The 16,877-nt window shown below is 42.2% G+C and overlaps 1 protein-coding gene across 1 annotated transcript in view; it reads right to left on the bottom strand.

Annotated features, from left to right (window-relative positions):
• Window positions 1-16,877, bottom strand: part of atrn (attractin) — a 209,928-nt gene that overhangs the window by 83,081 nt on the left and 109,970 nt on the right. The window contains exon 26 of the mRNA XM_061744197.1: window positions 8,883-8,961. Within this exon, the coding sequence (XP_061600181.1) occupies window positions 8,883-8,961 (79 nt within the window). The remainder of the gene's footprint in view (window positions 1-8,882; window positions 8,962-16,877) is intronic.

Here is a 16,877-nt window from a genome sequence, read left to right as displayed (position 1 = left end):
CGAACGAGAACGAACAAACGAGAGAACGAACGAACGAACGAGAGAACAAAGGAACGAGAGAAAGAATGAACGAGAGAAAGAACGAGAGAAAGAACGAACGAACGAGATAACGAACGAACGAGAGAACGAACGAACGAGAGAAAGAACGAACGAACAAACGAATGAACGAATGAACGAGAGAAAGAACGAACGAGAGAACGAACGAGAGAAAGAACGAACGAGAGAACGAACGAGAGAACGAACGAACGAGAGAAAGAACGAAAGGACAAACGAACGAACGAGAGAAAGAACAAACGAACGAGATAACGAACGAGAGAACGAACGAACGAGAGAACGAACGAACGAACGAGATAACGAACGAACGAACAAACGAACGAACGAACAAACGAACAAACGAACTAACGAGATAACGAACGAACGAGAGGACGACCGAACAAGATAACGAATGAACGAACGAGATAACGAACGAACAAACGAGATAACGAACGAACAAACGAGAGAACGAACGAACGAGATAACGAACTAACAAACGAACGAACGAGATAACGAACGAACGAGAGAACGACCGAACGAGATAACGAATGAACGAACGAGATAACGAACGAACAAACAAGATAAGGAACGAACGAGATAACGAACTAACAAACGAACGAACGAGATAACGAACGAACGAGAGAACGGCCGAACGAGATAACGAATGAACGAACGAGTGAAAGAACGAAGGAACGAGATAATGAACGAACGAGATAAGGAACGAACGAACGAGATAACGAACAAACGAGATAACGAACGAACGAGATAACGAACGAAAGAATGAACAAAAGAACAAAAGAAATAAAGAAAGAACAAAAGAACGAAAGAAAGAAAGAACGAAAGAAAGAAAGAAAAGGCAGCCTTTAGCATTTGTGTTGGTTACTCCTCCATAAGCCGAGCCTGAACTGTGTGCGTCTGCGACTGCTGGCTGCTGATAAGAGCGAGGCAGCATTTCTCCTCCGTGACTTACTCTTTCTTTATGGATTAGAACAGTAAAAATAGTAGAATATTAAAAGATCATATAAAAGTCAATTCTCTCCACTCTGATGACCGCTCACCTGCTGGACTACAATGTTAGCGCAGGAGTAATGAACTTGCAGTGACAGCAGGCGGCTCAAGCTGGAGCTGGGCTTGTTTGGTCCGAAGGGCCGGCGTCTTCACGTGGTTGGGGGTGTCTAATGCCATCTGGCAGCTCTAGCCTCCTTCAAAGGAGCTGTCAGCTCTCAAAGGAAGGCTTTGATTAAGATTCAAACAGTATAGGGATATGTGTGTTTGCACGCACGTGTATTTAAAAAAAAAATGCAATGCAAATACACATAATTACAAGAGAAAGACAGAAAAAACAAAAGGAAACACAGCGATACCAAGGATCCAGATGGGCCCCGGCTGCTCTCAGAAGACCACCCGCTTTACTGCAGCGTTCCTCCACACCGGGAAGAAACTAAACGGACACAAACCGTACACACCGGACCTGAAACTAAATCCTGCCAAGTGTGAGTGAAAATGGATTATGGTGAAAGTCAAGAGTGGGCCTTCATGTCTGGAGGAGATGCTGTAGAAGGGAATTTGGGCCGGGCAGACACCTCTGTGGTCGCAGCGCGGGAACTAGTCACAACCACAGGGTGAACATGATGATGCACAAAGGAAAGGCTCGTAAAAAGTCAAGCTGAAATACTTCAAATCCCCCTCCTGTGATTCCTGCAAATACAAATCTGGAGACCTGCCCCCTCTGGCCTAAATAATTAAACAAACAACATACAGTATAAAGAACACACTACATATATATGTGCGTGTGAAGAAAGTCCTTATTCAAATTGGTTTGATTCACTGTACGAATTGTTACAGATTACTTTTGTAATACTGTATATGACCCGGTCTTTGTACGTTTTGACCGTATAGAAACCTAATTCTTGCCATTGTAAGAATGAGATGTACCTGCTGTACTTTCTACTGCCCTTACTTTTAACAACTTGTGCTTTTTATTATTTTACCTCTTTTATCATTTTATTGCATTTTATTTGTTATTTACTGTTTAATTGTGTCTTGCCGCTTTTAATGTTGATGTAAAGCACTTTGAATTACCTTGTGTTGAATTGTGCTATACAAATAAACTTGCCTTGCCTTATTCTGATCCCCCGCCAAAAGAAATATGAATGCATAAAATGAAATGAAGAGATTCTGACCTTAAATAATAAAAGGTTTCCTCCGCAAGTGTACATACACTAGTATCCCTCCCTCTCTTCCCTCTTTCTTTTTATTTATTTGTTTCCTTTTTTTTTTTGTTTTTTTAGTTTTGTTTTTTTTTCCCTTTTTATTCATCTATTTTTTAATTTATACTGTGTAGCTTTAATACTTAATTATTACTTAAAATAATTATTAGTTATTTATTTATCATTATTATTTTTCGTTGAAATGTGTAATGTTCTATCCTTAAATCAAGAAAAACATCCTAGGAGCTAGACTGTATATCTTTTTCTCATTCCATCGAGATGCACAGTATTTTTATGGTGTCAAATATCCTATATATTGTAGATTGTAGAAATGTGTAATTGATTCCTGTTCTACTGTGCCTTACCCCCTAATAAAAATATTTAAAAAAAGAAAAAAACAACTCATTTGGAATCTCATATTTGTCCTAGCATTTGCACTCCAGGGCTTCAATTAACTCGTACTCAGAGGGACTTAGAATCCCTCCGTCTGAACAAGGAGCCTTTTCTTCTTCTTCTTTTTTTAACTAAGACGACAAGCTGCCAGGGGAAAACTGTAAAATACTCGGGGGCAGAGCCTACGTTCTTTGGCCCCTGCAAACCCTGCGAGTATTTCCCCCTGCACCGGGGCCACGAGTGTGATGAAAAAGGGCAGGGGAAGACAGAAAGAAAGATGTGGAACTGTAAATCTGATGCAAACATTGAGCAACGCGGAGGAACTTGAGCACTCAAGAGAAAGACGCCTGCAGGGACGAGGCTGGAAAGAATAGAACAGCTTTAGAAGACCAGACGCCGGAATGAAACAGCCGCGGATTAATACTCTGAATGTGTCATGTTAAACATTGTATGTGCATGCAATCCTGTCTGCTGAGCCAGTCAAACACTGCTCCCGTAACGGCATGTCTTCATTTGAGAGAGTTTTAAAATCTCCTCCACATCATAACACAAGATGGAGAGTGATGAAAAGGACGTGTGAGATGAGCATTGAAATATATTTACAGAGTACGCAGTGAACAGCTGAAATACTTGTCTGTAAACATGAGATAATCATGCAGCCGTGAAATTACCGCAAAGGTTTGTGTTCAAATATAATGGTGCACAGGGAGCGACAGCTTCTGTTCCCACGTGGAAAGGTGGACATGGAATATTAAAGAAGAAGAAGAAAGTGCTGCTGGAAATGCGACAGGTGGCCGCAGCCTCACAGCTACATTTGCAATTCTGATTGGCAGAAATGAGCATCTTAATTAACTGGTTTGTGTTCTGCTCAGGAGTCTTTTCAAAATGTACCAATTTCAGTAATAGATGTATGACTCAGGGAACAATCTGAATCTGATCTGAGCGACACCTCCGAGTAGATTAACTCATTTATTTGTACACACCGCCATCGCTGTTTAGCTTTGAAACTCTCTCGCATCCTTTTGTTCTCAGCAGCTGCGTGTTGATGTTTCTTTAAAAACACTGTCTGTTTCGCTTTTTACTTTTGTGCTTTCGGTGGTCTAAGTAAGGTATTAACGTTCAATCCTCATCTTCAGAAGAAAAAGAAGACGACGTGGTTGGTTTGTTTTAAGCCAGCGAGTGCACGGTGCTGGAAATGTAAACTAGCCGATCTTCATCCCGGAGTCTTCCGGGTCCCCAGGTAGCTTGATCTTCATCTTTGCTGACAAACAAACAGAACTGAGATCTTTTTCTCAGTGTAAACAGGGTTTAATCGCTTTAAATTCCCCATCGAAAACAAAGCAGTGCAAGAAAAACATCGGACTAAGCAAAGCTCATGCCTGTCGGGCTGTTAGTTCTGTCCGGAGTCCCAAAGGTCCGACTGCTCAAGGCCCAGCTGGACGACGGCGGATCTGTGACGCCGTCAGGGTGCAGGTCGGATGTCCAGAGACATTCACGGCTGATGCTGACGACAGCAGAGACAGCTGTGAGGACCACCAATCAAAACCAGTGTCTCAGAGTCATTAACCTGGAGTCTTCCTGGAGACTTTAATGGCGCTTTTCCACTCGTACCTACTCAGCTCAGCTCGGCTCAACTCGGCCTGGTTTCTTTTCCACTACAATTCAGCACCTGGAGCAGAAGTAGGAGGTTGGAGTGAAGCTGCTGTGACGTATTTGATTGTGTATCTAAATGAAGAAGACAACAACACTAAAGATGTAGAACCTGGAGGAGATGATAGATGTGCTGCTGGGTCTGTGACTTGTGTTCGATATCAAGTTAAAAAATGAGAGTGAGAGAAGTTTCAAGCGGCGATGCTTTTTAATTTTTTTGTTTCTCTCTGCGCTGCTGAAAAGTCAGCTGGAGCCGTGAGCAGCTATGAAGTGACAGAGCTCCTGGTAGATCTGGTCGTTCCTTATCTCCGTCTAGATCCCTTTATAATTCTCTCCTCAGCACCAGGTTTATGAACATCTGACCCTCAGAGTTGGATCATGAAACAGACTTTTGCTGCCGTTGCCTGTCGAATAAAATGAACAAGAATCCGTCAGAGTCTCTTTCTCTGATTTCCTCCTCCTGACTCAGACGTCTGACTCCAACCCCCCGACCAATCGGTGGCCTGTAGTGTGATGATGTCAGATACAGCCGACTCAGCAGCTTAGAACCTCAGCAGAATAGTTACAGAAAAGTAACTACTCGGCACGTTAGACCCCTGGTGAAAGAGCGCAAAACCGAGTCGAGTCAAGTCGGGCTGAGTAGGTACTAGTGGAAAAGCGTCATAAGAAGTGGTCTCCATTCAAGTTCTCATCAACATGCATTCATATTTAGACTCCTCCCTCTTTGGACCGACATGTTCACAACATGACTTCCTGATGCCGTCCTCAGTGTTTCCTAACATGTCTGAGCTGTTTAGGAGTTTGCAGAAACGTGACATCTGAACCACATCATGATGGTTTCCATCACATGTCACACATCTGTCACCGGCAGCTCCAGCCGGGCCAGTGGAACAATTAGTCCTCACATTTTTTTGCAATGCCCCTTTAATGGCTGACAGCTTCAAATGAATTGTTTCTTAAGATAAAATGTGAGCCTCAAGGTTACAGCTGATGTTCATAAACCCGGGGGTACTGAGATATCTGGAGGTTGATCTAATATGCCCTTCGTTCACGCCTCGACAGACGGCTGCTATTCTCATTGCTTCACTTCTTTCACGACTCCAATGTTCCACCTGCGAGAGCCCACGGCTCTGGATGTCACACTTCAGCTGCTCCGACTCCAGTCAGAGCAGAAGATGCTGCTCAGACCGGCATCTCTCAAACTCCTGTCTGGGATCACTCCGGGGGGAGGAGGGGGCGGCCATAACATCTTTGCAGAAAGAAAACTTTAAAACATGATGTCGGGCTAAATGCGACTCAGAAGGGCAGCATCCCAGCATGCACCTCCCCAACAGGAAACTGGCTGTACGTTGAACTGTAACAATGCACCTTCCGGCAATAATCATGTCTGCCTCACTCTGCTACACCTCTCACTTTTTTGCATTTTTTGTATAATTTGTTTTGTATAATTGTATATGTGTTATTTTATTCAGAGCCGTCATTTTTCTCTACCTCATACTCCTGCACCTTAGTTCGTTAATTGTATATATTTCAATAAGTGCCACATTTGTTTATTTACTGTCTGATATTCTAAATCTAAAGAGCGAAATAACCGGAGTCAAATTCCTTGTTGGACAATGTTCGAACCTGGCCAATAAAGACGATTCTGATTCTGTGGGAACAAGCTGCAGAACTGGAACTTGATCTCAGGTCCACATATTTACTGTAAGTGCTTCGCTTTCATACTTACAATTGTGTCTCCTCTGTTTTAACCTGTTAACCCCTAGGGATTTTGGAGTTGAATTTCACCTGAACAGGCCTATTCAACTTAAATCAACAATATCTCCACAATTATAAGGACAATATGCATAATCTTGGCCTCAATGGAAAGCTAAGACCTCACAGCATACAGTTCCAGTGTCAGAGAAATTGTGAATGTTCACATGCCTGAGCAAATTGTGATAAACCAAAGAAAGAAAAAGGACATTTTTATTCTCGTCTAATTTGATTTTAGTTTGCACAGTGGAAAACACCATGATAGCAATGCATATAATTATAAAGACACCACTGCCTGGATTCAGGTGGAGAAAATTGATGTTGCGTTCTGTTGTGTTTTGTTGCCGGGGTTGCTCGTGTTGGGGCAGTCATCTTTGTTGCAAGTTGTTATAAATCAAATACTATGTTGACAAAACATAGCTGGAGTTTTGACATATTGGCTTTAGGGCTTCTTGTTTGAGAAACAGTTGAAAGAAACTTTTTCCACACATGAACTGGTGCATGCAGCTGCTGTCGGGGGGAAGGGGTTAAGCTGCAGGATCCGATATTCACACCCTTAAGTTACTAGACGTACAGTATCAACTGTGACTGGTTCAAACGAGCCGCTTACGCTTTGCAACACTTTCTTCAGCATGTCTTTATCTACAAGAACCCATCAATTTTAAAGAACCAACACTGTATCCGAGGTACTGGACTTGTTTTCCCTTTTAAACGGATGATAGATCATAGAACTAAATAAATCATGTTCAGAAGCGTAAACAGACTCCGTCAGTCGTAGCAGGTAAACCTGCGACCACAGAGGACGCTGCTCAGTTTGTCCTAATAAGTCCAACATTCATCCCTCATAGCAGGATATTATGGGGGGATTATACATTTCCTGAATTGTTATAGTCCTGCGGGTATATCAGTTTTTGTTATTCAGTCAGTGATGTTCCTACATTTCACAGTGCTATAAAAAAACACTACAGTTTAGGTGAAAATAGTGGAAAAATAGTTGAGACAGATAGAAAAGATAGTTGACCTTTGACCAATGGACCTTTATATTTCTTTACACAGGCCCAAATGAAAGCAAGGAGCACATTAAACTTTAAAATGCTACCAAACCCGCCCCCATAGCATATGAGTAAAGGTCTGAAAAGTACAAAACAGGATCTGCCCCCTGCATTTAGAGACCTATTTATTGCAGGGGGTGGATAACTTTATGTGCTGATAACTGTCACAAAGCTACCACTTAGAATGGGTTATCATACCAAAATATCATCTATAGAAATGTACCTTTTCAAAAATGTTACTAGGTTTTGCCACCTTGAGTGGTACTATATCAACTACAGTTAGAGCAGACAATTTAAGCCCAATATTCATCCCTCATAGCCGGATATTATGGGAAGATTATACATTTCCTGAATTGTTACAGTCCTATGAGTATTTCCGTTTTTGTTATTTGTGTCAGTGATGTTCCTACATTTCACAGTTGTTGAGATAGTTTGACCTTTAAACAATGGACCTTTATATTTTTTTACACTGGCCCAAAACTAGGTCTAAATAAAAGTGAATATTTCAGTTTTTGTTTGTTATTTGTGTTAGTGATGGTCCTACATTTCAGTGCTATAAAAAGACTACAGTTTAGGCGAAAATAGTGGAAAAATAGTTGTTGAGGCAGTTTGACCTTTATATATTTTAGACAGGCCCAAAACTAAAAAGGTGTAAATGAAAGGTAGGAGTGTACACTTTAAAATGCCCCCATAGCATATGGGTAAAGGTCTGAAAATGAGTACAAAACAGGATCTGCCCCTGCATTTAGAGACCCATTTATTGCAGGGGGTGGATAACTTAATGTGCTGATAACTGTCATAAAGCTACCACTTAGAATGGGTAATTATACATATCAAATCATATCAAAATATCATCTATAGACATGTATCTTTTCAAAAAATGTTACTAGGTTTTGCCACCTTGAGTGGTACCAGAACCTCTTAAGCTGGGCATAAACTGTGTGATATTTTAAATGGTTTGATTCAGCCCCATCTCAAACTGCACGACTAGATCGCTGAGTTCAAAAGTTCACAGCCCACGATTTATGGTCTCACACTGTACGACCCGATGCTCTGATGTGACCCGTCTGCTCACACTATATGATCATAATCCTCACGTCGGACTTCTGTGTACTGGAACTGCAACGTCAAAAAGAAGTGGAAGAGGAGGAACCCGGAAGTGGGAGACACCGAAGATGCTCAGCAAAAACAAACACGCTGCAATTTGTGCCATTCTGTGTGGCTATAAATGAAAAAAGATGAGACAATGTCGTGATTGGACAAGGAATTGTCTGGGCAGGCGTGGGAAATGCAGTCTTTTTTCTGCTATTAAAACATGATTTGTAATGTAAACTACAAATAATAGTTTTTGACGTGACATCAGAGATTGCGCCTGCTCTCTGTGAAAGGATGAGGCAAATCGGGTCGTAGCTGCTTCAACTGTGCGATTCCTTCACGAGGAGCGACCAGGATTTCAAACACGATTTGTGATCGGGAGCTCGTCGTGAGGTGTTAATCTCTCGTCGTTACCCCACGTATACTGCACGAGGCACGACCAACGATTGGATGGAAATCTGGCCCGATCCAAAAAATATTCGCACGACTGGAAAATCGGTTCAAAACGAGCCGATGATCGCACAGTGTCTGCCCGGATTAATGTGCAGTGGCAACGTCTGAACGTCGTGATCAGGTGTTCAGACCCCCCTGGAGTTCAGCGTCTCAACCACGCTGACCCGACGTGTCCAGCTCCACCTCGGGAACTGTGTTCATGCACAGAAACATTTGCTCCATGCACAAGGCTCAGGCTTACCTCTCGTCGCCGTGACGCCCAGCAGCTCTGCTTGATCTTCCAAACCACGGCGGCCACCAGCAGCAGGGACAGGAAGCAGCTGTGGACAGATGGGGGGGGGGCAGAGATATTAGTGCCTAAAAGAAAAGGATGGACAGAAACAAGAACACCTACAGGGCTCGGGGTCTGATGAATTAGTGATTTTTGTCTTCAGAAGTGTACAAACTCATGCATGTCCTCTTCCGACAGCCAACAGATGAGTTTTCCAGTCTGAACTGGTTTATCTTGTTAGTTGATTAGTTGATTATATTGATCCACCGCTTGAAGTCAATATAACACAAGGATCCAGCCATTAAAGTAATACCAGTCGCTAAATAAGTTAGCGCCCCCGCAGCTCCTTGTAAATGATGGATATAATGGATATAATAGAATAGAATAAAAAGCCTTTATAACAACGAATATTTGTAGACTTGAGTGTGTTAAAGGTATTGTGACATCATTTTTAACATGCTTTTAACACTATTAAAAGTCTTGGCCAACATCCCTCAAATGTGTCTAAAAGAGTGTAACAAGAAAAACTTCACTCTAGTACTCTTTTCCTGGCTTTTTATTACAGTGTTTTTTTGCGCCGTGAAAAATGCTTCCTTTCCCCCCTTTCCTGTCAATCATTGCTCCGCTCCTCCTCCCAACCTCCTCCTCCTCCAGCCATACGCTCACAGCGGCGTCGGAGAGTTAAGCCGGGAGCGACAGGCGAAGCATGCACGGAAAAGCAGCACGGCGAACCACAGCAAACAATCATAAAAATAAAGGCATGCAAGCAGCACTGTCCCCTTATCTTAAGTCCAGTCAGTGGCCGCGGGTCTTCTTAGCAGTTTTCCTCCGGTGATTAGAACAAAAGAGGCTGTAAACAGCTCCGTGTTAAGCCTCATTATGGTTCCGCGTTAAATCGACGCAGAGCTTACGCCGTAGGGGTTCAGCGTACGGTGCGCGTCGCCGCGTAACCCTATGCCGTAGGCTCTGCGTCGGTGTAACGCGGAACCATAAATCAGCCTTTATGGTGCGCTGGAGAGGAGAGGAGACAGGGAGCTGGGTGGAGGGGGCGGTGATTTAGCGGATCGTTACGTAACGATCCGCCACCAAACCAGGTGCGCCGTTTTTGCACAGTTATGCGGAAAATCCCAGAAAGCACACAATACACTGAATGTTAAAAGTTTGTTGTTTTTTGGGTGTAATTGATGTCAAGACACCCAACAAAACACAAAAAAATCAAGAAAAATTTGTTTTTCATGTCACAATCCCTTTAATGGCAAAAGGAGTAATAGCTCTCTCGTGGAAAAACACCAGAAGAGCAAGTATAAGCAGGTGGTTATCTGAGCTATCCACAACTCTCCCTTTGGAGAAAATTACCTACACCTTAAAACACCAACATCATTTTCATAAAATCTGGGATCCTTTCATTTACTACGTATCAAGAACAGACTTGTCAAGTGTGATGGAAGAATCTGGGGACGTTTGAACAGTGGCACTTTGCACTAAATAATATTGAAGAAATATATCCTTTTTTTTTTTCTATCTTATTTTTTATACAAGGTAATAAAATGGACTAAGGCATTATCCTGATCCCCAACCAAGATTTGGAACGATTTGGAGGGTGGGGGTTGACATACTTGTTCAATGTATGTAGCCGTGTTATTTGATACTTCCTTGTTATTTTGTGAAAACAATAAAAAGAATGTTGGTAAAAAAAGAAAGCCTTTATTGTCATTATAATAATATAATGAGATTAGGCAGCAGCTTCATAAAAGGGCACCCATGTAAAAGGCTATGTAAAAACAAAATTAGAAACAGACAATATATATATACACTATGAAAATGGATGAATGAAATAATATTGCACATGAATGGATGAAAGAATATTGCACAGTATGAGGTAGCTTATTGGTTCAGAAGGTTCACAGCTTTGGGAAAGAAGCTGTCCCTGAGTCTGTTTGTTCTGGCCCGTATGGACCTGGAGCACCTGCCAGAGGGCAACAGGTCAAAGAAGTGGAAACCGGTATGAAATATGAGCTCCCGATTGGAGGCGACCAGCAGAATCCCAGCAACCCTCCCAGGTACAGTAACTGAGGTGCTCTCTGCTCCACAACACCCATGAAGAAGCAGCTGTGGAGACGCGTTCATCCCATTGGATCTTGGAGGAGAGGAGCCGATGCGAGATGGTTCCTGGCTTTTACACCTCCATTCACGAGATGGTTTTACTTTTATTAGGGCCTGAGCACTTACAGTGGGAAGCCCTATTGTATCTGTAGGAATTTTTCTTATTTTCATTTTTCACGACGAACTGAGGGCCTTTTTTTCCCCCTAAACGTGCCCCAAAAGTCACCAAATTTTGCACGCAAGCCAGGCCTGGCGAAAACTTGATATTTAATGGTTTGCATTAATGGGCGTGGCCTAATGGCTCAACAGCGCCCCCTAGAAAACTTCGTGCCTCAAGCCCCACAATACGGTTTGACGTACATGCACGAAACCGAACAGGAAGTCGGCCATTTTGAATTAATCGTGTAATTTTGGTGCAATTTATGCCATTTCTTCAGCCGCTTCTTCGCTCGAACCGTAACCTGCACCCAGGTGTGTTATACATCAAAATGTGCGTCTCCATCCTGCAACGACGTGCATTACTTTTCTCAGTCAAAAGCGTTACCGTGGCGATGTTAGACGCCAAAAAGCGTGCCCCCCCTTCATCTGATTGGTCCATATTTGATAGATCCTACTTTCTGCCATAACTTTTGAATGGTTTGAAGAGTCGTGGGTGGTTTTGAGTCCTTGACCCTTATAGGTGAAAATTGCACGCGCGAGGGCCCATTCATTGCTACTTGCAGCTTTAATTCTCTCTTATTTTTGTCTGAACACTAACTTTTTTGTCCCAGACTTTCATCTGGATGATTCTGCAGTCTGAACCTTTGAGTCCGTCTCCTCCCGCCTCCGGCTGCATGGGATTCTCCGGCACGACGGGATTTATTTTTGCAGACACACTTAAAGTTCTTGCTCCACTGTTTTCCCCAAAAGACACAACAAATGAGAAGCCTGGCTTGGACGGAGGGCGGGGTGACGGCCGGGTCCACCGTTTCCGCTCTCAGACAAACACTGGAGTCTCTGGATGAGAGTGCAGATACATTACAGATGAGATCTCCGGAGTTTCAGCACTCCATCGTCACGGCTCCGGCTTATCTCCTGTCATCTTTCCTGTTGTCTGAGCCAGACTCTCTGTTTCAGCTCGTATCGTTGTCTGATGAGAGGCGGCGGCGATGGAACGGCGCATGTGACTAGAGCACCGTCTTACAGATACAGCCTCGGGAAAAAAGTACACATTCACCTTCAAGGCTTTTTATTACTTTCTTACTTAGGCCTTGTGACTCAGACCTCAGAATATGAAGTAAAATCGCTCTAGTTACTCCGTCGCACCTCCTTTGAATAAAAACAGTAAATGCTGTTCTTCATTTGTCAGCTTGTAAATGTCAATAAATGTGTGTCAGCATGGCGTCGTCAGAAATGTGGGCACCGCACCAAAAAAACAACATGCAATAAGCAAAATCAATTCTCCTCTTTGCAGTTTTTGTTCAAGTAACACCACAGGATCATTCCTTCACATGCTTTGGCAACGTCCGCCTGTATTATCATTCTGGCAAAAAGTCAGTACATATATATGTACTACATGACATATATATCCAATTATCCAATCCCATGTTCTCCCAGGATGCTCCTGATTAATGATGACTCTCAGTTAAATTTACATTACAAAGAAAAAGTTGTGTACCTGGCAGGATTACAGTAACAGCCGCTAAAAAAATGATTAAAAAAAACAACTCTTTGATGGAAACCACCACACGATCTACCAACATGTCACTGGTTTAATCTGTTTATGGACATTTTACACATGGAACTTTCAGTGGAAAGAATTCATGGTGCGGGACCAGGACATTAAAAATATGGACACATGCCATTGGAAAAACTGAAAGAACTGAATATTGACTGAACATTAATCCAATTTCTTTTTTCTTTTTTTTGCCTTTTTGTCTTGCTTGTTCTGTCCTGTTGTTGTGTTATTGTTGTCTTGTTGGATCGCTACAGGGTGGCTGGGGGAACAGGTGATTTAAAGGTTTTTGCTATACAATTGCGTCCATAATTGTTCGATTTAATTGTATGCATCAACAAAATAATTTAAAAAAAAGTTGATCACAAAAAAAAAAAGACATGTGGGCCCTCCACGTCTGCACGACTCAAGTCATTCACTAATTTTTTCTTTTTTTTCATTCTCAACGCATTTCACCATTTTAATACCAGCTGTGATGTGTTCAGATCTTTATTCACTGCTACGACCCACAAACCCAGCGCTGTGACTAAAGAGCTAACCATTCAAGAAGAAAAAAATCCCCCTTCTCCCCAGACTGGAGAGGACACTTGGGAATCAATCCCCTTAGCCATTTTATTGATCTTCCTTTCTCCTTGCCTCTTTTAAGGGTGACACATGGCTGATGAATGACTGAATTGAATTGAAATCAGCCTCACATCAAAGCCTTCCCTTCATCGCAAAGGGTGGGAGGTAAGAGAGAAAGACACAAAAGGACGAGAGCGGCTGAAAGAAAGACGACGAGGGAAAAAAATTGTCAAAAATAGATAAAGACTGATAAGAGATTAGAGAATAGAAGATAAAGTCTCCACCATTGACATGGGAACAGAGAAAAGAAACGGGAACAAAAGAAAGATCAAATGGCACGGAGAGAAAAACAGAACGTAACAGACCCAAACCGAGACAGACACCTCATTAAATGTTGAAGATCCGCGCAGGAAGCGGGCCTCGTTTGTCAGGCTTCAGTTTCCCCGACCCAACAGTTCCTTCACGCCACAAGGACCGGGGGATGAAAGGGATTCAGCGGGCGACAGAAAGCAGCCTCCAACACTCGCCGCGCAGCATCACGCCGATCAACTACGTGACGTTTAACAGTTAGGAGCGGTGACTTAAACAGACTGAATCTGTTGTTGCTTTTCAGAAGCCAGAGCTCAGTTCCCGCCCCCAAACTGTATTCATGTTAAGGCAAAAAAAGTATTTAAAAAGTATTAAAGTGGTGGGCAGTGTTGTGCACGAACTAGGGCTGTTCGATTAATCGATTTTAAATCGTAATCGCGATTATGTAATTAGAACGATGTTAAAACGTGAAAATCGTAAAATCGATTTTTCAAAAAAAAAAAAAAAAAATTTTTTTTTTTTACCTTGTCTGCACACATATTAATGATTGATACCATATTAATGATTGATGGAAATACCTCTCAATACCTGCGACAAGTGCCGCATCGGAGAGGCTCTTTAGTGTAGGAGGGGGCGTTGTAACGGCCACCGGGCATCCCTCAAGCCAGATGCGGTAGACCGGCTCGTGTTCCTTGCAAAAAACTTGCAAATGTGAATATCAAATGTAATGACTGACATTACACACCTCTACCTCCTTCATGGGTTGCATTATTATTTAGCATGCAAAGACCCAGTTTAGTTTAATTAGAAAATGTCTTGTTTTATTTAATTGGAAATATAACTTACTGTATGTTTGCAAGTGCTGATTTGCTGATTTTTTTTTCAGAGTTAAAACTTTATATTTTATTATATTTTTTAAAACTTTTTTCAACTTATTTTACAGAGTTTTGCACTTTATTCATTCATTTTTGGTTTAATAAGAGCAAAGTTTGCACTTAAAGCCCAATGGGGCAAATGTTCAATAAAAAAACAGCATATTTGAAATCATTTCTTTGCCTTTTGTCAATTCACAAAATAATCGTAATCGTAATCGAAAATCGGATTTTGAGAGAAAAAAATCGAGATTTTATTTTTGGGCAAAATCGAACAGCCCTAGCACGAACAAGTTCAAATGAACGCGTTCATTGAACACGTTCATTTCTGTGAGAACGTTGAACTGAACGCAACATATTTGCAAATAAAGAACGTGAACATGAACTTGTTCATTCTGCAGATCACGAACTGGAACTTGAACTGTTCAGATTATGTGAGTTTCAGCTTCACTGTTTAGGTCCAACGTCAGATGATGCCAATCAAGGTATGCTGAAATAGCCCCAAATAAATATACTTTACATGTGTTATACATAATGGTTTTATATTAAGTTGAGGTTAGGTATATTACTTATCATGGTCGTGACATTAATGGGATAGTGTTGCATAGAGATGTCTAAGGAGAAAGATACAGTAGATAAACAATGGTAAAAGAAATCACATTATGGGCACTTTTTATTATTTCACTTTAGTTTATAATTCATCTTCATTGTGGCATCATATAATACTGTTTTTAGTCATTTTGTGCACTTTTCGGCTCATTATATTGTATTGTTCTACATATTTGGGAAGAGAAGGTGGCATCCATATTGGATTACGTCAGGTTTGTTTACATCAGCGGCCGCTGTTATTGGTCCAGCGCGATCACGTGATGCAGCCGCAGCGCTCCTTTACACAGGCGCCGCTGGAAAGAGTCCCGCTATTAAAATAACGATTGTGAAAATACTTCCTCAAAATCAGAGTTCAACTTTTTATTCACGTATTTAAGCAGGATTTTAGGCAAAAATTGCCAAGAGCTCACAAAAACACGTGTGCTTAGTTCAGTGACACAAATAAATCAAATTTTAAAAAGTAAATTTTCACTTGAAATAAGTAGAAAAATCTGCCAGTGGAACAAGATTTATCTGCTCATTACAAGCAAAAAAATCTTGTTCCACTGGCAGATTTTTCTACTTATTTTAAGTGGAAATCTACTTGAAACAGGTGAAAATTGTTGTTTTTTCCAGTGATGAGTCTTGTTTTAAGTGTAATGAGATTTTTTTGACTAAAAATTAGACATTTTAACTAGAAATAAGGCAAATAATCTTGTTAAGATTTTGAGTTTTTGCAGTGAAGGAACCTGTGACGCAGGAAGTCTGATTACGTGGCGCAGAGAACCAGACACCTGGCAAAAAGGACACACATGCATCCCTTTCCTAATCAAATGAGCTGCAGAATGATGAAGGCTGTTCCTGGGACGGCTGGAGAGAGGAGTGGAAACAGAAGTGTATTACAGCCGCAGGCTCCGGAGGCCAGAGAGATGAGCTCTGACGTGTCACTCGCTAATCTGACAGCGAGACAACAGTGACGGGGCAAACACCAACACACCGGTCGTGTTCTCCAAAGCCCGCTGAATACTAATCCTGCCTGCTGCTGGCTCGTCCTCCAGGTCGGGAAATTAAACCTGCTCAGCAGACGAGCAGAATTTCCTTCTCACTACGGCCGTTATGTTTGGTCCACACAGACGTCCCCGCAGCATCTGCAGGATGTGGGGTCTTTCAAGGGAAGTCTAATGGCGCTTTTCCACTAGTACCTACTCAGCCCGACTTGCCTCGCCTCGGTTCTTTTCCACTAGGGGTCTAACGTGCCGAGTAGATACTTTTCTGTAACTATTCTGCTGAGGTTCTAAGCGGCTGAGTCAGCTGTATCTGACATCATCACACTACAGGCCACCGATTGGTCGGGGGGTTGGAGTCAGACGTCTGAGTCAGGAGGAGGAAATCAGAGAAAGAGACTCTGACGGATTCTTGTTCATTTTATTCGACCAGCAACGGCAGCAAAAGTCTGTTTCATGATCCAACTCTGAGGTGCAGATGTTCATAAACCTGGTGCTGAGGAGAGAATTAAAAAGGGATCTAGACGGAGATAAGGAACGACCAGATCTACCAGGAGCTCTGTCTCTTCATAGCTGCTCACGGCTCCAGCTGACTTTTCAGCAGCGCCGAGACAAACTAACAAAATTTAAAAACGCGTCACCGCTTGACCACTTTCATTTTTTAACTTGATATCGAACACAAGCCACAGACCCAGCAGCACATCTATCATCTCCTCCAGGTTCTACATCTTTAGTGTTGTCTTACTCGTTTAGATCACACAATCAAATACGTCACAGCAGCTTCACTCCAACCTCCTACTTCTGCTCCAGG

This window comes from Cololabis saira, chromosome 16 (genome assembly GCF_033807715.1).
Source record: "Cololabis saira isolate AMF1-May2022 chromosome 16, fColSai1.1, whole genome shotgun sequence".
In the NCBI taxonomy this organism is placed as follows: domain Eukaryota; kingdom Metazoa; phylum Chordata; class Actinopteri; order Beloniformes; family Belonidae; genus Cololabis; species Cololabis saira.
The sequence above is the reverse complement of the archived record's forward strand: the minus strand, read 5'-3'. Positions and strand labels throughout refer to the sequence as shown.